This window comes from Anomaloglossus baeobatrachus, chromosome 1, assembly GCF_048569485.1.
Source record: "Anomaloglossus baeobatrachus isolate aAnoBae1 chromosome 1, aAnoBae1.hap1, whole genome shotgun sequence".
NCBI lineage: Eukaryota > Metazoa > Chordata > Amphibia > Anura > Aromobatidae > Anomaloglossus > Anomaloglossus baeobatrachus.
Genome location: NC_134353.1, coordinates 655,978,977 through 656,003,345, shown reverse-complemented (window position 1 = coordinate 656,003,345; position 24,369 = coordinate 655,978,977). Strand labels below are relative to the sequence as shown.

Sequence of the window (24,369 nt, the reverse complement as noted above, 5' to 3'; positions counted from 1 at the left end):
CTCCTGTACCTTTTCAACATCATTGTGTTTTGATGTTGTAAGGATACAGAATTGACCACTTCCTGCTGTTTCTATCCTGTCTGGGCACCCATGGGCTGGTAGCCTCCAATGACAAGTCTATCTGTTCTAGGAAATATGAAACCACAACTGGATACTAAACTACTTCTGCGGATGTACTCGATTCCTGAGGAAAAAAAAAAAGTTTGTTCCTGGATCTATATAAAGCGCTTTCGTCATTCCAATACATTTCTGGCAAAAAAACAGACTCCTATTATTTAACTCTTAATGCAACACTCCAGTGTGTTTTTTTAATGCACAGCTGGAGCGGTTCTTTAAATACAAGCCCCCTGACTCCTGTCTTACACTCGCCTTCCGGCAGCTTTATCTTCTATCACCCAGGAAAAAAGATCGGCAGCACTCTGCGGTGTGAGGAGTTCAATGTTGCTACATGCAAACAGGTGAGACAACAGAGGGGAAATGAGGGGAGGGAGAACAAAGGACGACGGTACCGTTTCGCACCTCTAGGGGTGCTTTCACAGGTCCACGCTAAAACGAGTGTGGACCCGTGAAAGCAGAGTGCTGCCGATCTTTTTTCTTGGATGGACATTTCTACTGCTTGGCAATAGCACCTCGGTGGCTGTCAGCCTTCCTCTAGCCGTCTTACCCTAGGTGTGGGCTCAGTATAAACCTGCAGCAGGACAGCAGAAGTGCAAGCGACTCCTACAATAAGGACAGAATGGACTAAGAAAACGCCGCCGGCAGGTTTTGATAGACTGTAAGCAGTGCCCAGATTTTTTACTTCTATTTGTTATACAATTATCTTCTATCACCGTTGCTCCGGTAGGTCTCCTGTAATGTTTGACTTTTCAGTGCAACACAGTGTTTCACGAAGTGCGCCGGAGATGAGAAATCAATACAACTCTGTGGTAGCCTTGTTCTGGCTCTAGTAGAGATGCAGTGAGCGCTTGTGATGCAATTTTTGACTTCCAGCCAATCAGACGTTACTGTCACAAGATGACGCCGTGGACTGAAGAGGCATTGGTGAATGGTGAAGCCGCCGGAAAGTGAATATATGACAAAAGGCAGGGGCTTAAGGTACCGTGACACATAACGAGATCGCTAGCGAGATCGCTGCTGAGTCACGGTTTCTGTGACTCAGTAGCGATCCCGTTAGCGATCTTGTTATGTGTGACACTTACCAGCGATCAGGCCCCTGCTGTGAGATGTCTAGTCGTTGCAGAATGGTCCAGACCATTTTCTTCAAAGGCGATGTCCTGCTGGGCAGGACACATCGCTGTGTTTGACACTGTGTGACAGGGTCACAGTGACTGCCGAGATCGTTATACAGGTCGCTACTGCGCCTGTATTGTTCCTGCATCGCTGGTAAGATCTGACTGTGTGACATCTCACCAGCGACCTCCCAGCGATCCCTATCAGGTCACATCGTTTTCGGGATCGCTAGTAAGTCGTTGTGTGTGACAGGGCCTTATGATTTAAAAAAAAAAACAAAAAAAAAAACCAAACAAACAAACGCTGGTGTGGTGTGGAGGGAGGGGGATTAGGAGATCTAAATAAAAAAAAAAAAAAAAAGTTCCACATGGAAACACCATGCCCGTCTGACTGTACCATTAATAAGTTGGCTCCGCTGTGAATGAGCCTTAAAGGACCTCGCCAAGAACCATAACTTTCTTATTTTTCTATCCACACAGCAATAGGAGGGTTTGTTTTTTGCGGAACTAGTTGTACTTTTGAATGACACTATTAACTGTACCATATAATGTATTAGAAAATGGAAAAAACAAACAAGCAATTCCATATTTATTTTTTAGGGATTGTTTTCATGGTGTTAATTGAACAGTAAAAATAACCCTGATCAAAAAATTGAAAAAAATCCAGCACTCAAAGCATTCAACTGAAATAGTTTTATATTTTATTCATTGATCTGTGTAACTATTAAAGACGTTTCGGTCATCCGACCTTCATCAGATTACACTACAATAAAAAGATACATAAAAGATTTTTAAGTATACAGAAATAATGGCATTATACAATCATGGTAACAAAAAAGGGCAGAAATGTTCACCACATTATAATGCATGAATCATGAACTATGATATACAAAAAATGTCAACAAAAAGACAAAAATGAAGAATCTGTCAGTTGAGCCGCTTCACTAGCAGATATAATGTCCACCTGAAGATATAATTGAAATACAGATAATATGTAGCATAATAGAACCATTATACAATAAAAGGGGAACCAAACAGGAAACCCAAAAATTTATCAAAAAATGTATATCTTGCTAATGTAGAGGAACAAAGAGCCTAAGCACCAGCACTGAGACACTATTCTAATCTAATAAAACAGACAATACACAGAAATACCATGCAATGAACACTCACCAGAAAGGGCTTTGAAGAAATATATGAAAAAGCTGGACCAGAGGAAAAAGCTGCCCGTCCGGGTCTGCAGTCAATGTAATCTGACAGTCCAATGTCCAGATTTAAATAGACCGCTCAATTAGCTCATTAACAAGTTACAGAGCGTCACTTCCGGTCCGAAGACCGGAAGTGACGTCACGGAGCGTCACTTCCGGTCCGAAAACCGGAAGTGACGTTACCGGCTGGCAATGTGTAAATCCTGATGGTTGACAACTGTAGACATACACAGACAGCCGCTCATCACCGTGGAACGTCACTTCCGGTCCGCAAACCGGAAGTGACGATCCTGGTTGGCAACATGTAAACCAGATGGTTGGCAAGCGCTAAAATCGCGCTGACTGGCAATGTCCCCTTATGCAATGACCATGAAATAAGGGTAATTAAGCCCAAACTAGTGTAATGAATAAGAGACTCTATTGGTAACATTATTTAAAGACAAATTACCTAAAAGGTCAAATAAAAGAAAAAATAGAAGAAATAAAATAAGAGGACTAAGGGAATGGTGTATTTATTCGGAATCAATTTAATAATTTTTCATCAACTATAATCAACCCTAGTAAAAAAACAAGAAAAAGGAAAAAAGAAAAAAGAAAAGAGAAAAACTAAAAAGAAAAGAGAAAAAAGAGAAAAAAGAGAAAAAAGAGAAAAAAGAGAAAAAAGAGAAAAAAGAGAAAAAAGAGAAAAAAGAGAAAAAAGAGAAAAAAGAGAAAAAAGAGAAAAAAGAGAAAAAAAAGAGAAAAAAGAGAAAAAAGTTGTTTTGTTTTTTTTACTAGGGTTGATTATAGTTGATGAAAAATTATTAAATTGATTCCGAATAAATACACCATTCCCTTAGTCCTCTTATTTTATTTCTTCTATTTTTTCTTTTATTTGACCTTTTAGGTAATTTGTCTTTAAATAATGTTACCAATAGAGTCTCTTATTCATTACACTAGTTTGGGCTTAATTACCCTTATTTCATGGTCATTGTATAAGGGGACATTGCCAGTCAGCGCGATTTTAGCGCTTGCCAACCATCTGGTTTACATGTTGCCAACCAGGATCGTCACTTCCGGTTTGCGGACCGGAAGTGACGTTCCGCGGTGATGAGCGGCTGTCTGTGTATGTCTACAGTTGCCAACCATCAGGATTTACACATTGGCAGCCGGTAACGTCACTTCCGGTTTTCGGACCGGAAGTGACGCTCCGTGACGTCACTTCCCGTCTTCGGACCGGAAGTGACGCTCTGTAACTTGTTAATGAGCTAATTGAGCGGTCTATTTAAATCTGGACATTGGACTGTCAGATTACATTGACTGCAGACCCGGACGGGCAGCTTTTTCCTCTGGTCCAGCTTTTTCATATATTTCTTCAAAGCCCTTTCTGGTGAGTGTTCATTGCATGGTATTTCTGTGTATTGTCTGTTTTATTAGATTAGAATAGTGTCTCAGTGCTGGTGCTTAGGCTCTTTGTTCCTCTACATTAGCAAGATATACATTTTTTGATAAATTTTTGGGTTTCCTGTTTGGTTCCCCTTTTATTGTATAATGGTTCTATTATGCTACATATTATCTGTATTTCAATTATATCTTCAGGTGGACATTATATCTGCTAGTGAAGCGGCTCAACTGACAGATTCTTCATTTTTGTCTTTTTGTTGACATTTTTTGTATATCATAGTTCATGATTCATGCATTATAATGTGGTGAATATTTCTGCCCTTTTTTGTTACCATGATTGTATAATGCCATTATTTCTGTATACTTAAAAATCTTTTATGTATCTTTTTATTGTAGTGTAATCTGATGAAGGTCGGATGACCGAAACGTCTTTAATAGTTACACAGATCAATGAATAAAATATAAAACAATTTCAGTTGAATGCTTTGAGTGCTGGATTTTTTTCAATTTTTTGATCTGGGGTGGGACCCTATCCAAGCACCAGCGACCATAGAAGGAGTGCCACATTTCTATATTTTATATAGTAAAAATAACCCTGCAATATGATTTTTCAGGTCAGTACAATTACGTTGATACCAAATTTATTTATTTTTTTAATGAAAATAAAATTATTTTAAAGTTCATAAAAAAAAAAAATATATATACCGTCTTTTCCGTCGTATAAGATGACTGGGCGTATAAGACAACCCCCAACTTTTCTAATTAAAATATAGAGTTTGGGATATACCGTATAATAAGTCGACCCGAGTAATGTGCCCATTGTTTAGTAATGTCCCCTGCAGTAATGTCCCCTGCAGTAATGTGTCCATTGTTTAGTAATATGCCCATCCTTGTCCCTCCCCGTTGTAGTAATGTGCTTATTGTTTAGTAATGCCCTCCTACCGGTCCCCTTCTTGTCCCCTATTATGCCGTTGGTTGCACTCAAACATTATTCTTACCTCTCCTCCATTCCCATGGTGACTTCAGCTGCTTCTTGTAGACCGCAAGGCACATAGCGTCCGACGCACAAGGCTGCAGGCTGCTGTCATGGCTTTACTGCAGTTGAGTGCTTTGCGGTGCCGTAAAGCATTCAACTGCAGTAAAGCGCTGACAGCAGCAGTCCTGTGTATGGGATGCGATCATGGAGGAGTGCTTCTTGCGGACCGCAGGCCCAAAGACCCCTCCATGATCACGTCCTGTACACGGGGCGTCGCCGCTGATGTTAGTGCTTTACTGCAGTTGAATGCTTTACGGCACCGCAAATCATTCATATACAGTAAAGCCATGACGGGAACGGCGACGGCCCCGTGTACAGGACGCTATCGCGGAGGGGTCTATGGGCTTGCGGTCTGCCAGAAGCTGAAGGCACAGCGTGAATGGAGAACAGGTGAGAATAATGTTTATTGTGTGTAAGAAGGGGACCAGTAGGAGGGCATTACTAAACAATGGGCTCATGCAGCACCGTGCACCCCCGTATGAGACGACACCCGGTGTATAAGACGACCCCCGACTTTTGAGAAGATTTTCAGGGGTTAAAAAGTCGTCTTATACGCCGGAAAATACGGTATATTGTTTGTTCATTTTCCAACATCCGTAATGTTTTCATTTTGCGGTCACTATGGCTGTGTGAGGGTTTGTTTTTTTACAGGGCAACCTCATGTTTTTACTGGCATCCTTTTGGAGTACATGAGATATCTTCATCGTTTTTTTTGCAAAGCTGTGGACAAAAAGAAAACAACAAAAAAACAATTCTGGAGTTTTGATTTTTTTTTTTGCTCTTTATACTTTTTTACCAATCAGGTTAAATTAATTTTTTTATATTTTGATAGATCGGACTTTTATGTACACCACAATGCCACGTCTATTTTGGTTAAGCTACATCTTTATTATCATTGGGGAAAAAAGGGTTTACTTTTTCTTTTTAGTATCTTTAAAATCAAGGTTTTTTAATTGTTTTTTCTACTTTATTTTTGAATAGGAGGAGCGATATGGCAAACCCGAGGGTCTACAGCAGGCCCTCGGCTGTCATGGCAACTCATCAGCACCCCGTGATTGTGTTGTGGGGAGCACTGATGGGCAGTCAGAGTAGTGCGACCATATTCAGCAAACTATAAATGCCGCCAAGAATGACAGCAGCATGTAACAGGTTAACAACCAGGGGCAGAGCTCTGCTCCACTCGCAGTTGTTAAGGCAGATGGTGGCTGAGTAACTCTGACATTGTCTGCCGGGAATCGAGCTGGCTCCGCTCCTGAGCCTTTCCCATTCATCCGTTCCCGCTGAGGGGTTAAAGGAATTTTCTATTTTTGGGATAATTTTTTTCCCCTTATATAAATACATGCATTTTTGGCTAAAGATAATTTATTTATTAGGTATTCATTAAAAGCCTTTCAGCTGATTTATTAGCACTGACTTCATACAATACATGATATTTAATGAAACCCAAAAGTGTAAAAAAATTTTACAAGCATGAACAAGAAAAAAAAACCTGTCCCCATAAGTGGATACCTCCATTGAGCTGGAGTTTGAGGAGCTTTTCAGTGAGGGCTTTAATCTATCACATTTTCTTCTACATGGAAATTAATGGGAAATGCCAAGCCATTCAGTTGTCAGTTGATGCGCCAACTGCGAAAATATGTAGCACAGTGCCATGAACGTCAGTTGTCCTGATGACATTCTGGAGAGTTACAATTAAACAATGCTCCTTTGGTTGGGTTTTATGGCAAATTTAACCCTGTGAATATGTGATATCCAGGAAAATCTGGAAGAAAGCTGTGACATACAGGGAGGCATTGTATTTCATTGTACTTTGTTGCAGATGCAACTTAACAAATAGTGATAAAATCCTGGTCCAAGCATATTACATACAGATTAATGTACCCGGTATAATTTGTTGCTTATTCACGGTCCAAGATCTCTGAGACCAAAATAACCTTCTTCTAAATTCGACAAATAACAATCATAATAAAAAGTACAACATTTTTATAAAAATAAGCTGAGAGCAGGAACTGATAAAGAATAATAAAATTAGCAATGCTCATCAACTCAGACTTCTACTGGTCCAAGAACAAATGTTTTTGTGGATCCTGCTGGGTCCATAAAAAGCCACAACCAATTACTGGTCTTTATAGTACATGCCAGCATGATATGGCTCCTGAATCAGGAGATTGGCTGCAGCAATCACATGAATGCCAGATATGGCATCAGCAGTAGAGATGGGCAAGCCTGCAGATGTTTGGGTCCGGTTGGACTTAGAAAAAAAAAAAAAGAAAAAAAAAAAGTCCAGTTCAGGACCAGACTTGACCAGAATCCCATATAAGTCTAAGGGACTCGAACTTAAGTGTTATAAAATGGTGTTGGTAATGACTAGGAGGCTGCAAAAGGAAGCAAAATGGGGATTAAAGCAGGACAATTATCCTTACTGAGTTACCACTCATTAAATCTCAAGAATATTCACTGCTTTCCCCGCCCACCCTCTGTGACAGCACATGTGATTGGTTGCAGTCAGACTCCCGATGTCTGTGATTGGTTGCCCTCACACTAACTGTTTGGGTCCCTGAAGTGGAGTCTAAAAAATAAAAAATGAATAAATAATTGGAAAATATGGCATAGGGTCCTCATATTTTGATACCCAGCGCAGATAAAGCAGATAGCTAGCTTTGCCCATCACTAGTCACCGGTAAAGAACCAGTATGAATCAATTGAAGAGCATTACTGCAACAGCCAGGGTATGTATAAGCACGTAAAAAATAGTTCATTATCTCCAGTATCATCCTTGAAAAATCCAAAACAATTCATTAAAATATATATAAATGATTTGAATTCACTCACTCCTGGGAGTAGAACAGGACATCTAACAGAATGGTAGAGATGGATGGGAGGGTGTCACGATCCAACGTCAGGATGCAAAATTTGTTTGCTGGACTTTGCACAGGATGTACTGTCAAGTTAAACACTATTATAAAAAAAAAATATATATTAAACTGGTTAAAACATATAAACATACAGCACTACTTGACCGCATTTACAGCACCTTGAAAAAGTATTCATACTCCGTGAACTTTTCCACATTTTTTTCAAGTTACACTTACAAAACAAATGCCTTTTATTGGGATTTTATGTGATACTCGTATACCACACAATAATATAAGACAAAGCAGCAAGTATTTGTCAAGTTTTGTAAAGATTTTAATTCTAAATATATTAAAATAGTGATGTGCATGTGTATTAAGCCCCGTTGAGTCAACACTTTGTAGGACTACCTTTCGAGGAAATTACTGCTGCAAGTGTTTTGGGGTATGTCTCTACCAGCTTTGCACATATAGACGCTGACATTTTTGCCCATTCTTCTTTGCATACTACCTCTAGCTCAGTGAGATTGGATGGAGGCGTCTGTGAACAGAAATTTTCAAATCTTCTACTGATTGTCCATAGGTTTCGATCTCGACTGTGACTAGGCCATTCACACACATGAATGTGTTTAGATCTAAATCTGTCTTTTCTAAACTCCAGTCTTCACGGCCCCCAACAGGTCATGTTTTCAGGATTTCCTTAGCATTGAACAGGTGATGGAATCATTATCAAGGAATCACCTGTGCAATACCAAGGAACTCATGAAAACATGACCTGTTGGAGGCCGTGAGGACTGGAGTTTGGGAACCACTGATATAAACCATTCTATTGTAGCTCTGGCAGTATGGTTAGGGTAGTTATCCTGCTGTAGGTAAACCTATGCTCTAGTCTCAAGTCTTTTACAGCCTCTAACAGATTTTCTTCCTGGATCGCCCTGTATCTAGCTACTCAACTCTGACCAGCTTCCCTGTCCCTGAAGAAAAGCATTTCCACAGCATGATGCTGCCACTTCCATGTTTGATGGTAGTGATGATGTTTTTTAGGGTCATGTGCAGTGTTTCTTTTCTACCAAGCAAAGTGTTTTGCATTTAGCCCAAAAAGTTCTACTTTGGGCTCATCTGACCAAATTCCCTTCTGTCTCATGCTAGCTGTGTCCCCTACATGATAATTTGCAAACTGAAAACAAGGGTTCTTAAGGTTCACTATAAAAAATGACTTCCTGCTAAAGGCCAGGTTTGTGGAGTATGCAACTAATAATTGTCCTGTGGACAAATTCTTGCACCTCAGCTGTGGATCTCTGCAGCTTCTCCAGAGTGACCATGAGCCTCTTGGCCGCTTCTCTAATTAGTGGTTTGCGGTTATATTCTATAATACACACACATTATATTATATACTTACATATATATATATATATATATATATATATATATATATATATATATATATATATATATATATATATATATATATATATATATATATATATATATATATAAAAATAATATAATATAATAGTATTATATATATATATATATATATATATATATATATATATATATATATATATATATATATATATATATATATATATATATATATATATATATATATATACACATACATACATACATACAGTGCCTACAAGTAGTATTCAACCCCCTGCAGATTTAGCAGGTTTACACATTTGGAATTAACTGGGCATTGTGACATTTGGACGGTAGATCAGCCTGGAAGTGTGAAATGCACTACAGCAAAAAAGAATGTTATTTTTTTTTTTAAATTGTGAAAAGTTTATTCAGAGGTTCATTTATTATTCAACCCCTCAAACCACCAGAATTCTGTTTGGTTTCCCTAAAGTATTAAGAAGTATTTCAGGCACAAAGAACAATGAGCTTCAGATGTTTGGATTAATTATCTCTTTTTCCAGCCTTTTCTGACTAATTAAGACCCTCCCCAAACTTGTGAACAGCACTCATACTTGGTCAACATGGGAAAGACAAAAGGAGCATTCCAAGGCCATCAGAGACAAGATCGTGGAGGGTCACAAGGCTGGCAAGGGGTACAAAACCCTTTCCAAGGAGTTGGGCCTACCTGTCTCCACTGTTGGGAGCATCATCCGGACGTGGAAGGCTTATGGAACTACTGTTAGCCTTCCACTGCCTGGGCAGCCTTTGAAAGTTTCCACCCGTGCCGAGGCCAGGCTTGTCCAAAGAGTCAAGGCTAACCCAAAGACAACAAGGAAGGAGCTCCGGGAAGATCTCATGGCAGTGGGGACAATGGTTTCAGTCAATACCATAAGTAACGTACTCCACCGCAATGGTCTCCGTTCCAGACGAGCCCGTAAGGTACCTTTACTTTCAAAGCGTCATGTCAAGGCTCGTCTACAGTTTGCTCATGATCATTTGGAGGACTCTGAGACAGACTGGTTCAAGGTTCTCTGGTCTGATGAGACCAAGATCGAGATCTTTGGTGCCAACCACACACGTGACGTTTGGAGACGGGATGGCACTGCATACGACCCCAAGAATACCATCCCTACAGTCAAGCATGGTGGTGGCAGCATCATGCTGTGGGGCTGTTTCTCAGCCAAGGGGCCTGGCCATCTGGTCCGCATCCATGGGAAGATGGATAGCACGGCCTACCGGGAGATTTTGGCCAAGAACCTCCGCTCCTCCATCAAGGATCTTAAGATGGGTCGTCATTTCATCTTCCAACAAGACAACGACCCAAAGCACACAGCTAAGAAAACCAAGGCCTGGTTCAAGAGGGTTAAAAATCAAGGTGTTGCAGTGGCCTAGTCAGTCTCCTGACCTTAACCCAATTGAAAACTTGTGGAAGGAGCTCAAGATTAAAGTCCACATGAGACACCCAAAGAACCTAGATAACTTGGAGAAGATCTGCATGGAGGAGTGGGCCAAGATAACTCCAGAGACCTGTGCCGGCCTGATCAGGTCTTATAAAAGACGATTATTAGCTGTAATTGCAAACAAGGGTTATTCCACAAAACATTAAACCTAGGGGTTGAATAATAAGTGACCCACACTTTTATGTTGAAAATTTATTAAAATTTAACTGAGCAACATAACTTGTTGGTTTGTAAAATTTATGCATCTGTTAATAAATCCTGCTCTTGTTTAAAGTTTGCAGGCTCTAACTTATTTGCATCTTATCAAACCTGCTAAATCTGCAGGGGGTTGAAGACTACTTGTAGGCACTGTATATATTCTATATACTCCTTCCATTTTTGGATGATGGCTTGAACAGTACTTTGTGAGATGTTCAGAGCTTGGCCTATTTTTTTTTCAACAACCGAACCTTCCTTTACTAGTCTACAACTTTATCCCTGACCTCTCTGGTGTGTTCCTTGGTTTTCATGAACCTATTTGATCCCTAAGGTTCAAAAACAAATATATACAAATATACAAACAACAAATATGTATAAATTACACACAGGTGGACTTGATTTACTAATTAGGTGAGCTCTCAAGCCAATTGGTCACTCAGGATTTTATTTAGGGGTATTAGACTACATGGGCTGAATACAATTGCATATTACAATTTTCAGATTTATATTTTTTTTAAATCTTTAGAAAACCATGTATCATTTCCTTTACACTTCACAAATACTTGGTAATTTGTGTTCGTATATCACAAAATCCTAATAGAGTACATTAGTGTTTGTGAGTGCAACATGAAAAATTTCAAAAGGGGGTGAATACTTTTTCAAGGCACTAAGTCTTCAGGCATATAGAAAGTTAGGACATCCCATGCAGGCCTTCATACAAACACAAAATAGGATTTTATTTTCATTTGAATAGTATAACAAAACGTAGTCATTAACAATATTATCAATCATCTGGTATGATGAAGTGGTGTCTATGAGCTGTCCAGGGACTGATGCATCTTTGTACTCTCAACCATTACATTTCCAACAACTTGCTTTACAGTTTACATCAGAATCTCATTGTAACAAGCAGCTACCATAAGACATGTTTGGCCCCAAAAAATAAGTAAAAAAGTAACTTTTCTGTCCCTGACACATTGATTAAAAAAATAACTTCTAAAAAGAAATAAAGTGTATTTCTTCAATATGCAGCACGCGTCATAGGATTTGTACTGGTACCCTAACCCAATGAGACCGATGGCTTGAGATTAAAAAATGCATGTTCTTCAAGATGTTAACTGATGATGTAGAGTTGTGGTTTGTTTTCTAGACCAGGCTAAGGACATATCAATACTCCTTTGCAATTATTAAGTTTTTCTATAGATAAAAAATGGACAACTCCAAATGTGATTTGAAACAAAAATAGAACAAACTGTAAATCTGTATGTCCCTCATACAATAAAGTATAGATAAGCACTCGTGTCTAAACAGATACAAAATAATTTGCTACTGAATAAAAAGTGGTCTAGAGCTCCATCTTGTGGGAATGTACTGCAACTACAAGTGCAATAGGATAGGATGTTGCATCAGTGCACACTATGGGGCAGCATCTCACTGGCGTAGTAAATACATTCAGCGTTAAGAAAAATGGACGAGAAAGTCTCATCCTTTTCATACTTATACATGAAGCTGTAGGCTTATCCATGCTCAAGGTTCAAACAACCCACCCAAAACGTTTCTATTAATTGTATGTATGTATGTATGTACTAATATAATTATATATATAAAAATGTGTGTGTATGTGTAATATATTTATTATGTATGTATATGTGTGTGTATATATTTATTATATATACACATATATACTTACACATACATACACAATTGACGCACAGGAGTTCTCTCTCTCACTCTCTAAAGACACATGAGTTTTAGGTCAATTAGGTTTGCTAAAGTTAATTATATTTGCCAAATGCCATGAGAATGAGAAAGAGTGCGAGAGCGCGCGAGAGAGCGAGAGAAAATGAGAGCGAGAGAAAGAGAGCGAGAGAAAGAGAGCGAGAGAAAGAGAGCGAGAGAAAGAGAGCGAGAGAAAGAGAGCGAGAGAAAGAGAGCGAGAGAAAGAGAGCGAGAGAAAGAGAGCGAGAGAAAGAGAGCGAGAGAAAGAGCGCGAGAGAAAGAGCGCGAGAGAAAGAGCGCGAGAGAAAGAGCGCGAGAGAAAGAGCGCGAGAGAAAGAGCGCGAGAGAAAGAGCGCGAGAGAAAGAGCGCGAGAGAAAGAGCGCGAGAGAAAGAGCGCGAGAGAAAGAGCGCGAGAGAAAGAGAGCGAGAGAAAGAGAGCGAGAGAAAGAGAGCGAGAGAAAGAGAGCGAGAGAAAGAGAGCGAGAGAAAGAGAGCGAGAGAAAGAGAGCGAGAGAAAGAGAGCGAGAGAAAGAGAGCGAGAGAAAGAGCGAGAGAAAGAGCGAGAGAAAGAGCGAGAGAAAGAGAGCGAGAGAAAGAGAGCGAGAGAAAGAGAGCGAGAGAAAGAGAGCGAGAGAAAGAGAGCGAGAGAAAGAGAGCGAGAGAAAGAGAGCGAGAGAAAGAGAGCGAGAGAAAGAGAGCGAGAGAAAGAGAGCGAGAGAAAGAGAGCGAGAGAAAGAGAGCGAGAGAAAGAGCGAGAGAAAGAGCGAGAGAAAGAGAGCGAGAGAAAGAGAGCGAGAGAAAGAGAGCGAGAGAAAGAGAGCGAGAGAAAGAGCGACAGAAAGAGCGAGAGAAAGAGCGAGCGACAGAGCGAGAAAGAGAGCGAGAAAGAGAGCGAGAAAGAGAGCGAGAAAGAGAGCGAGAAAGAGAGCGAGAAAGAGAGCGAGAAAGAGAGCGAGAAAAGAGAGCGAGAAAAGAGAGCGAGAAAAGAGAGCGAGAAAAGAGTGAGAAAGAGAGCGGGAAAGAGAGAGAAAGAGAAAGAGAGAGAAAGAGAAAGAGAGAAAGAGAAAAAGTGAGAGAAAGAGAGAAAGAGAGAGAAAGAGAGAAAGAGAGAGAAAGAGAAAGGAGAATGAGAATGTTTTAAGGCATTTTTATTACTTTCTGCAAAGTCAAACGTTTACATATACATTTCATTAGTATTTGGTACCATTGCCCTTAAACTGTATTGCTTGTGTCAAATGTTTTGGATCTCCTTCCACAAGCTTCTTACAATAGTTGGTAGAAATTTGGGCCCATTCCTCCTGACAGAACTGGTGTAACTGAGCCATGTTTGTAGGTTGCCTTGCTCGCACTTGCCTTTTCAGCTTTGCCCATACATTTCCAATAGGATTGAGAGCAAGGTTTTGTGATAGCCACTCCAAAACATTGACTTTGTTATCCTTAAGCCACTTTGTAAGCAGTTAGGCAGTATACTTCAGTTCATTGTCCATTTGGAAAATCCATTTCCGCCCAAGCTTTAAGTTCCTTGCGGATGTCTTGAGATGTTGCTTCAGTATTGCCCCATATTCTTCCGTTCTCATGATGCCATCTATTTTGTGACGTGCACCAGTCCCTCCTGCAGCAAAACAAATCCACAACATGATGCTGCCACCCCTTTGTTTCACAGTTGGGATGGTGTTCTTAGGCTTCAAAGTTTCTCCTTTTTCCTCCAAATAGAACAACGATGATCATTATGGCCAAACAATTCAATTTTAGTTTTGTCAGACCACAGGACAAGGTCTCCAAAAATTAAGGTTTCTGTTCCTGTGTGCATTTGCAAACATTAATCTTTTATGTTTCTTTTGGAGTAATGGCTTTTTCCTGGTAGAGTGGCTTTTCAGCCAATATTGACACAGTACTCGTTTCAATGTAGATAATGACAAAATATTACCAGCTTCCACCAGAATCTTCACAAGGTATTTTGCTTTTTCTCCTGGGTTGATATGCATATGTCTGACCAAAGCACGTTCATCTCTGGTACACAGAGCCTGTCTCCTTCCTGAGCGGTATGATGACTGGACATTCCCATCTTGTTTGTACTTGCGTATAATTGTTTGTACAGATGAACGAGGCACCTTAAGGTATCTTGAAATTGCACCCAAGGATGAATCAGACTTGGGCAAGTTCACATTTCTCTTCCTGAGATCTTGGCTGATTTCTTTTGACTTTCCCATAATGCTACACAAAGAAGCAGTGTGTTTCAGGTGTGCATTAAAATGTCTCCACAGGTGTGTCTCTAATTAACTCAGATGCTGCAAAATAAGCCAGAAGCTTCCAAAGACATGACATCATCATATGGGCTGTCCCGTATTGTTTAAAGGTATAGCACTCTTAGTGTATGTAAACTTTTGACTTTGCAGAAAGTAATAAAAATGCTTTAAAACATGCTCTGTCTCATTATTCTGGCATTTGGCAAATCTAAATAATTTTGGTTCCTAATTGACCTAAAACAGGAAAGGTCTATTCTGATTTCATGTCCGATAGTGAGAAAAACATGCAGATGTGTCTTTTTAGATAGTGTATGTAAACTTCTGGTTTCAAATGTATACATGTTTAATATTTCAGGCTTTGTATCATTTTACACCAAAAATTCCCCCCAAAAGTTCATGTATTTTGTATGCTTATAATATTTAAGGCGGACCTGGCACCAGGTGAACAGTGAGCCGTCTTTGCTCATATTTTATTCCTGCTGCTCTCTTGAGTATTCTTTTCTTTGTGAGGGGTTTTTTTACTCCACCATATGGTTCTAGAGATATGGATTATAGTGCTAATTTTTATGGTCTTCACCAAGGGAATGGTGCTCACAGAGTAATTTTGCAGAGTTAAGGGGGCTTTACATGCTACGATATCGTTAATGTTTTATCGTCGGGGTCACGTTGTTAGTGACGCACATCCGGCGTCATTAACGATATCGCAGCGTGTGACACTGACCAGCGACCTCAAAAATGGTGAAAATCGTTCACCCGTCGCGCATGCGATTGTTTGTGATCGCTGCCGTAGCGAACATTATCGCTACGGCAGCGGCACACGTACTTACCTGGTCAGCGGCGTTGCTGTGACTGCCGAACAATCCCTCATTCAAGGGGGAGGGACGTTCGGCATCACAGCGACGTCACTAAGCGGCCAGCCAATCAAAGCGGAGGGGCGGAGATGAGCAGGACGTAACATCCCGCCCACCTCCTTCCTTCCGCATTGGGGCCGGCGGCAGGTAAGGAGACGGTCCTCGCCCCTGCAGTGTCACACATAGCGATGTGTGCTGCCGCATGAGCGATGAACAACATGGATAAACAACCCTTACCGATTTTTGAGTTTGGGAGGTGTGTTTGGGGTAATTGTCCTGTTGAAAAATAATGATGGTCCAACTAAACGCAAACCGGATGGAATAGCATGCCGCTGCATGATGCTGTGGTAGCCATGCTGGTTCAGTATGCCTTCAATTTTGAATAAATACCCAACAGTTTCACCAGCAAAGCACCCCCACAACATCACACCTCCTCCTTCATGCATCACGGTGGGAACCAGGCATGTAGAGTACATGCGTTCACCTTTTCTGCGTCGCACAAAGAAACGGTGGTTGCATCCAAAAATCTCAAATTTGGACTCCTCAGACCAAAGCACAGATTTCCATTAGTCTAATGTCCATTCCTTGTGTTCTTTAGCCCAAACAAGTCTCTTCTGCTTCTTGCCTGTCTTTAGCAGTGCTTTACTAGCAGCTATTTTACCATGAAGGCCTGCTGCACAAAGTCTCCTTTTAACAGTTGTTCTAGAGATGTGTCTGCTGCTAGAACTCTGTGTGGCATTGATCTGGTCTCTAACCTGCGATTTCTGAGGCTGGTGACTCGGATAAAATTATCCTTCGCAGGAGAGGTGACTCTTGGTCTTCCTTTCCTGGGGCAGTCCTCATGTGAGACAGTTTCTTTGTAGCAATTGATGGTTTTTGCCACTGCACTTGGGGACACTTTCGAAGTTTTCCCAATTCTTCTGATTGACTGACCTTCATTTCTTAAAGTAATGATGGCCACTTGTTTTTCTTTACTTAGCTGCTTTTTTCTTGCCATAATACAAAATTCTAACAATCTATTCAGTAGGACTATCTGCTGTGTATCCACCAGACTTCTGCACAACACAACTGATGGTCCCAACCCCATTTATATGGCAAAAAATCCCCCTTATTAAACCTAACAGGGCACACCTGTGAAGTGAAAACAATTTCTGGTGACCACCTCTTGAAGCTCATCAAGAGAATGCCAAGAGTGTGCAAAGCAGTAATAAAAGCAAAAGGTGGCTACTTTGAGGAACCTAGAATATAAGACATATTTTTAGTTGTTTCACACTTTTTTGTTAAGTATTTCATTCCACATGTGTTAATTCATAGTTTTGATGCCTTCAATGTGAATCTACAATTTTCAGAGTCATGAAGATAAAGAAAACTCTTTGAATGAGAAGGTGTGTCCAAACGTTTGGTCTGTACTGTGTATATACATTATATATATAATATTAATATAATTATATATATAATATTAATATAATTATATATATATATATATATATATATATATATATATATATATATATATATGACAATGGAATGGTGCCATGTCCCAAAGCGCATTTCCACATTAGCCCCCTAACAAAGGATAACGCCGAAACACAAGTTGAAACCTGGCGTCATTACAGCAGAGGTGTATGAACGTAGGTTTGTTACACTTTGATTTGTATGACTTATAGGTTAACTAAAAGTATATGAAGTTACTTTTTGGACACTGACACTCTTTTTTTTCCCAGTCTGCTACCTATAGTATAAACCGTGCTTTTTTGCGGCGGTATGTGCCGGTATGGCGTACCGGAAAATCTGAAGAGCGCTGAGGGGCAGCACCTCTGGCTCTGTCCACGTGGCTAATTTGTAAACTATACAAATTAGCCATGTGTGGAGCAGAAGCACAAGGTTAGATGCTAGAGAGTACAGGCTCCTTCCCGTCATGACGTCACTACCGTTACGTGTTAGGGGCGTGGTCTAATTTCACAATGGACGAGGCAACGCCATTGCCTCCTGCATCTTGCCATTTGTGGACGCTAGTTTCTGATGCAGCGTTCTACTTCAGGACACCACGCTATAGATGACATTCTTTCCTGCACAGACCAAGGTCAGTGTCTTCATAGTTGAAAATGGGAGTTCTTTCATTTACTGTGTGGGTAAGTTTCATGCTGTGTGAATGTTCTGGAATTATTTTGGGGGTGCTCAGTGCTAACGTGGGCCATCTATGGTGGGAGGGCCAGTGCTGCTGGGATCAGGGGGTTCGGTTCTCTGCTGGGGATGATGGTCAGTGCTGGGATCGGGGGGGGGGGTTCTCTACTGGGGATGGTGGTCAGTGCTGGGATTCATGGGGGGGGGGTCGGCTCTCTGCCGCCAGTGCCTCAACAAGTAGAGCCTGCACAGGAACTCCCGCCAGCACCCGCTCCCCGCTCCTCAATTCCTCAATCTTAGCAGCCGGCTGACAGTTCCCCCCCGATCCTCAATCTCAGCCGCCGAGGTTTTACAAAAAAAAGCGCTGAGTATACATATGTTTTCATATATCAGTACTACTTTACTTACAGTGACAAGCAAAAGGGTACCAATGTTCGGAACTTTTGACTTTCAGGCTCCATAGCTAATCATCCACTAGAGCTTCGAACGGGAAACTGCCTTCATTTTATAGACAATCATCTTGGCTATCTCATACATGGTTTTGACTTGCAACTATTTAGCATATAATTTCTTATGCAGATTCGTGTCATGTTATTGTATTGTTATCGTTTTGCTCCTAAAAATCTAAAATTTTAATTTTTTTTATTTGTTAGTATTTTATAAATCCACCTTTGGCTTTCAAACACTGTCTGGATCCTGCTGGGCATGCTCTGGAATAGGTAGGTCTCGAACAAAACCTGATCCCAAGATCTCTTCTATACTTTGCCAATGTTGGTGCATACTGGTCTTCTCACTCGGGTATGTATTCAGCTCGTTCTTCAACTCTACCCACAAGTGTTCCTTTGGGATGAGATCTGGGGACAATCAAGCCCCTCTACTTCATGGTCATGGAACCAATCCCAATCTCGCCAATGTCACTAATCTCAAAGTATACTTTGGGTAGTTGTCATGCTAGAAAACTATGTCGTTCTTTTCATACCCATAGTACTTGAGTGTATGAAGTAATGAGTTTTGTTGGATACTCACATATAGCTCAGCATTGAGACCACGATTGATCCTGGTCAAGAATCCAATGCCTTTGGTTGTGAAATAACCCCGCATTACCAGACTTCCGCCACCAAACTTGACAGTTCCTTCCATTTCTCGAATCAGTAAAGCGGGCTTTACACGCTACGACATCGCTAATGCGGAGTCGTTGGGGTCACGGAATTCGTGACGCACATCCGGCCGCATTAGCGATGCCGTTGCGTGCGACACCGATAAGCGATTTTGCATCGTTGCAAAAACGTGCAAAATCGCTAATCGGCGACACGGGGGTCCATTCTCAAATCTCGTTACTGCAGCAGTAACGAGTTTGTTCCTCGTTCCTGCGGCAGCACACATCGCTGCGTGTGACGCCGCAGGAACGAGGAAGCTCCCCTTACCTGCCTCCCGGCTGCTATGCGGAAGGAAAGAGGTGGGCGGGATGTTACGTCCCGCTCATCTCCGCCCCTCCGCTGCTATTGGGCGGCGGTTCAGTGACGTTTCAGTGACGTCGCTGTGTCGCCGCACGGACCGCCCCCTTAGAAAGGAGGCGGTTCGCCGGTCACAGCGACGTCACCAGACAGGTAAGTATGTGTGACGGCTGTGGGCGATGTTGTGCGGCACGGGCAGCGATATGCCCGTGTCGCGCAACAGATGGGGGCGGGTACCCACACTAGCGATATCGGGACCGATATCGCAGTGTGTAAAGTAGCCTTAACCCCTTATTACTTGTTTCTTCCAGACCCATTTGCACCCATCAGAGCCTGGGCTATTGAGTTTTGTCTCATTACCCCAAATCACCTGTTTCTAATCTTCTACTTCTCCACTTTTCATACTTTTTTGCAAACTAGAGCTGACACTTCTTATGACAATATTGAAGTCAAGGCTTCCTTACCTTTTTCGGACCAACATTTCAGACTGGCACAGTGCTTGCATGGACATCTGATCTCAGTATTAGGCCCGTTTCACACGTCAGTGAAAAACAGTGACGTTTTTCACTGGCGTGTAAAACACGCACATGTCCCTGCGCGTGCCGTGATTCACGGCACACGTGGGTTGTCTAAGTGCAATCCGGGGTCCGTTCTCCGTGGCCCGTGATTGCACTTAGAAAACAACTCACCTGTGCGCGCTCCTGCTGTCCATGGTGCTGATCGCTCCCGCGGTGCAGCATCCGGCCGGCGGTGACCCCCGCAGCAGCTGCTTCCGGGTCGGCTGTGTTGCGCATAATGAATATGTGCGACAATAATGAGCCGGCTCAGAAGCAGCAGGGAGAACGGGCTGCAGAGGACATCGCTGGACGCCGGGTGAGTTAAAATGTTTTTTATTTAAAAGCACGTTTTTTTCTGGCACGTGTTTCACGAACCACACCACTGCGTGGTCCGTGGGACATCAGTGATGCCAGAAAAAAATGGACATGTCTCCGTGCGGCAATCACGCACACGCGGGTACGCCGCACGGAGACACGTGCAGTGAAAAATCACTGACGTGTGAGCAGACCCATTCATTATAATGGGTCTGCGTATGTCAGTGATTCTGGTACGTTTTAAAAAAAGCACAAACGTACCAGAATCACTGACGTGTGAAAGGGGCCTTATGAAGCATATGATCCACCTCCACGTCCGTGTTTGTCTCTCCAGAATGGATACACATTGTGATGAGCTGACTTGTTGACTCTGATATTTTATTTGGATGTGCACCTCTTGGCTTTTGAGTGGATAGACTAACTTCATTTCATATTCTTCCAACTGTCATGGCACTCACATGATGCAGTTTAGCAATTTTCTTGGCTAAGAAACCACTATCAATGAACTGATTGATGCGGTTTTTCTTTTCTTAGGAAATCTTTATGGCTGCTCCTCGATTCGAAGCAGTGACTTTTTGCTTGTTAATCAACAATAACACACCGAGATATTAGGGAATGTGAGAACAGGTTGTAGTTTGTAGTATACAGGAAGAAAAAGATCTTTCCACCACCAGGAGCAAAACAGTAACAATGATGTGACATGACAAGAATCAGCATAACTAATCATATGCTAATTAGTTGCAAATCATACTTATGTATGAGATAGTTAAGATGATTGTCTATAAAAATGAATGTAGTCTCACGTTCGAAACTGTAGTGGATGTTGAGATATGGAGCCTGAAAGACAAAAGTTCAAAACATTGTTACCCTTTTCAAATTTGACAAGAGTGGATTTTATTCAGAGACTCCCCATGAGTACTCTGTGGTTCTGAGAACTTAAGGGTGGCTTTACACGCTGTGACATCGCTAGCGATCTCATTAGCGATGTGACACGCTAGATCGCAGATGCGATTTGCCGAGATCGCACATAGGTCGTTTTTGTAGCGCCGGTTACATGTGCGATCTCGGCAGATCGCATCTGCGATCTAGCGTGTCACATCGCTAACGAGATCACTAGCGATGTCGCAGCGTGTAAAGCACCCTTTAGTCTCTGCAGGTTTAAAAGATTCCAGGCAGTCATGTAAGCGAGTACGAGGTACCTAACCCTACCCTATTCTTGTGTCCCTGCTCCTTCCTTTCCCTTCCCCCCCCCAAACTCTTTTCTTTCTCTTATCTTTCTTTTTTTTATCCTCTTCTGTATTGCAATTCTTTATTTAATTGTTGTAAGAAAATACTTCAGTTTCGAGTTAAGGGAGGTGGATGTTCTATGGGATTAGCATATTATTTGGACTCCATAATCGCCTTTTTCCAGACAAGGGAAGCCGCAGAATTTGTTTTTGCATTTCTTCAATCATTGAATCAGTCCCACCCTATGCGATTGTAAATGGTTTGTGTTTCCTCTTTGTAATAAAAGATTTTTGGGGGAAAAAAAACCAATGTTACCCTTTTGCTTCTCAGTGCATCTTATCTCATCTTGCCGTTTTGTGCTGCCTTTATTGTGTACTCATGCATTTTTTAACCTTTTGTAACTATTGTTGTTTAATAAAGAATATACTTTTTTTCATTTATAATTTTTTGAGTGAATAGGCTTTTTAGTTCAAGGAGACAGGGCATGTATAACTGTAAAGAGGCACAAGGGATCAATATTACTACCGCGTTTTTCCAAAAATAAGACCTCCCCAAAAATAAGCCCTAGCAGGGATTTTCAGCATTTTCGGAGCAAGGCTTAAATATAAGCACTCCCCCGAAAATAAGCCCTAGTCGCGGATCAATAATGAAGTGTCCATGCAGCTAAAAAAAATACAGATACTGCAGGACACTTCATTATACACAGCGGCACCCGGCAATTACACTCACCCGACGCTGAGCGGCAGGACCTGCAGTGATCACACACCCGCACACATCAGCTCTCACACACACACACACACACACACACACACACACACACAAAATCAGATCTCTCACACACACACCAGATCTCACACACAAACATCGGATCGCACACACAGTCAGATCGCACACATAATCAGATCGCACACACAAACATCGAATCACAAGCAAACATCAAATCACACACACAAAAATCGGATCGCACACACATCGGATCGCATACACACTTACCTCATCCAGCGACACCGATCTCTTCTCGCCGGCAGAATCCTGAGAGGCAGTGCAGTGGAGCGCAACGAACAGGACCTGCGGCCGGACACATGACTTGCTCTCATTCCCTGCGGCCGTAAGTGCTGGATGTGATGTGATTGTGTGTGTGTGTGATCTGCTGTGTGTCTGCAATCGGCTTTTTTTCTGATCTGGTGTGTGTGTGTGTGTGTGTGTGTGTGTGTGTGTGTGTGTGTGTGTGTGTGTGTGTGTGTAGGTGTGATCTGCTGTGTTTGTGTGTGTGATCTGCTGTGTGTGTCAGCTAGCAGTAGGGTAGGACGGCGTGCAGCACTGACCGGAGATCACAGGAGGACCTGGGAACCACGCAGACGTCCTGGTCTGGTGAGTATGAGTCTCCTGGGAAGTGGGGGGGGTGTCTGCTTTTTTGGGGGGTAAACTTACCCCCAACCGTGTTTCTCCAAGAATAAGACCGCCTCCAAAAATATGCCCTAGTGCTTTTTTGGGGGGCAATAAAAATATAAGACTGTCTTATTTTTGGAAAAACACGGTAGGAAAAAGTACTGGTGGAACATTATTACTATGTAGGGGCACAGAAGGGACACTTTATTGTGGGGGCAGAAAAGGAGAGTAATTTGGGTAGAGATAGGTGAACGTGACGAAGGTGCTAGAAAAGCAGTAGACCAAAAATTTGTATTACACTTTGATGGGCTATAGAAAATGCCCATTCTATTAATCTAGTTGCGAACATCAAACTCTCCCTGACTTTCCTATATGTTATGGAGCCCAAAACAGCTTTCAATATCGAAGGTGATTATTGTAGAGACCAACATTTTGGTGATATCACTTACAGCTCCTGGTTTTCGAGCCATTAGTGGCCTCCCCAAGACTCATGCGGACTAACTCTCCATTTTCTTCTTTGTAAATTGTAAGGTCTCCCAAGAGAGTTTGAAAAACCACAGGCAGGTCGTCCTCCCGTACCTGTAGAAGGGGGCAAAAAAAATGTGTCAATTAAAATGCACTTGTTTTAATTAGGAATCATAAGTCAGTATAAGGGTGCATTCAGACGACAATATAAATCGGTCCAAAATTGGACCACAATGCTCAGACTGTCCACGCGTTTCCTGACCCGAGCGGGACAGCTGCATATAAATATATGAAGTTGTCACACTTGGGTTGGGAGACGAGCAGCCAGTCCGAGCCCTGCGGACAGATTTACATGGTGATCTAAATGCACCCTTAAACAAACAACATACTTAATTGTGAAGTATTGTGTCAGATTTCAAGGCATTACTAAGCTCACGATGTGACAGCTTTGCTCAGTGGCCTAACTAGAGTTTGATGGGCCCCAGTGCAACGTTTGGACCTGGACCCCCCTCCACATACACTAACACTCGAGGTATGGCATAATAACGCTGACACTTGGCTCTTTCCCTCAGCACCCAGGTTTCCCATGATTTGAAATCCCTCTATCAGCACCCAGCTTTCCTATGTTCTGATATCAATCGTGTCCTCGGCCGGCAGCCAGCTTCCCCATGCTCTGCTATACATCTTTCCCTCAGCACCCAGCTTTCATATATCAGAGCATGTGAAAACTGGGTGCCGAGAGAAGATGTATAGCAGAGCATGGGAAAGCTGGGTGCTGAGGGAAAGAGCCTTTTTCCCCCCAGAAAAAAACTTTCCCATCCTTGTATCTTTCCCCCTCTCATATATAACTCTCCAAATACTATAATGGCTACCATATAGCCTTCCATATAGTATAAAGGGTCCCACATAGCCCTTCAATAATAAGAATGGACCCCCATAGTCCTCCATGTATTATAATGCATTTCCCATAGTCCTCCATGTATAAAGTAGCCCTCATAGCCCTCCAATTATTATAATGCAACTCCCAAATTCCTCCATGCATTATAATTCACCCCCTAGTACTCCATATATTTTACTGCACCACATAGTCCTCCATATATTATAATTCACCCCCATGATCCTCCATTTTTTATAATGCAACCTCATAGTCTATGTATAAGGTAGCCTCCATAGCCCTCCATATATTATAATACAGCCCCCATACTCCTATATGCATTATAATGCAGCCCTATAGACCTTCATATTGTA

The 24,369-nt window shown here is 41.8% G+C and overlaps 1 protein-coding gene across 1 annotated transcript in view; it reads right to left on the bottom strand.

Moving 5' to 3' along the window:
• Window positions 1-24,369, bottom strand: part of CASTOR1 (cytosolic arginine sensor for mTORC1 subunit 1) — a 116,452-nt gene that overhangs the window by 19,602 nt on the left and 72,481 nt on the right. The window contains exons 4-5 of the mRNA XM_075319960.1: window positions 23,106-23,235; window positions 7,689-7,812 (exon numbers count right to left, since the gene is read on the bottom strand). Coding sequence (XP_075176075.1) covers window positions 7,689-7,812; window positions 23,106-23,235 — 254 coding nt within the window. The remainder of the gene's footprint in view (window positions 1-7,688; window positions 7,813-23,105; window positions 23,236-24,369) is intronic.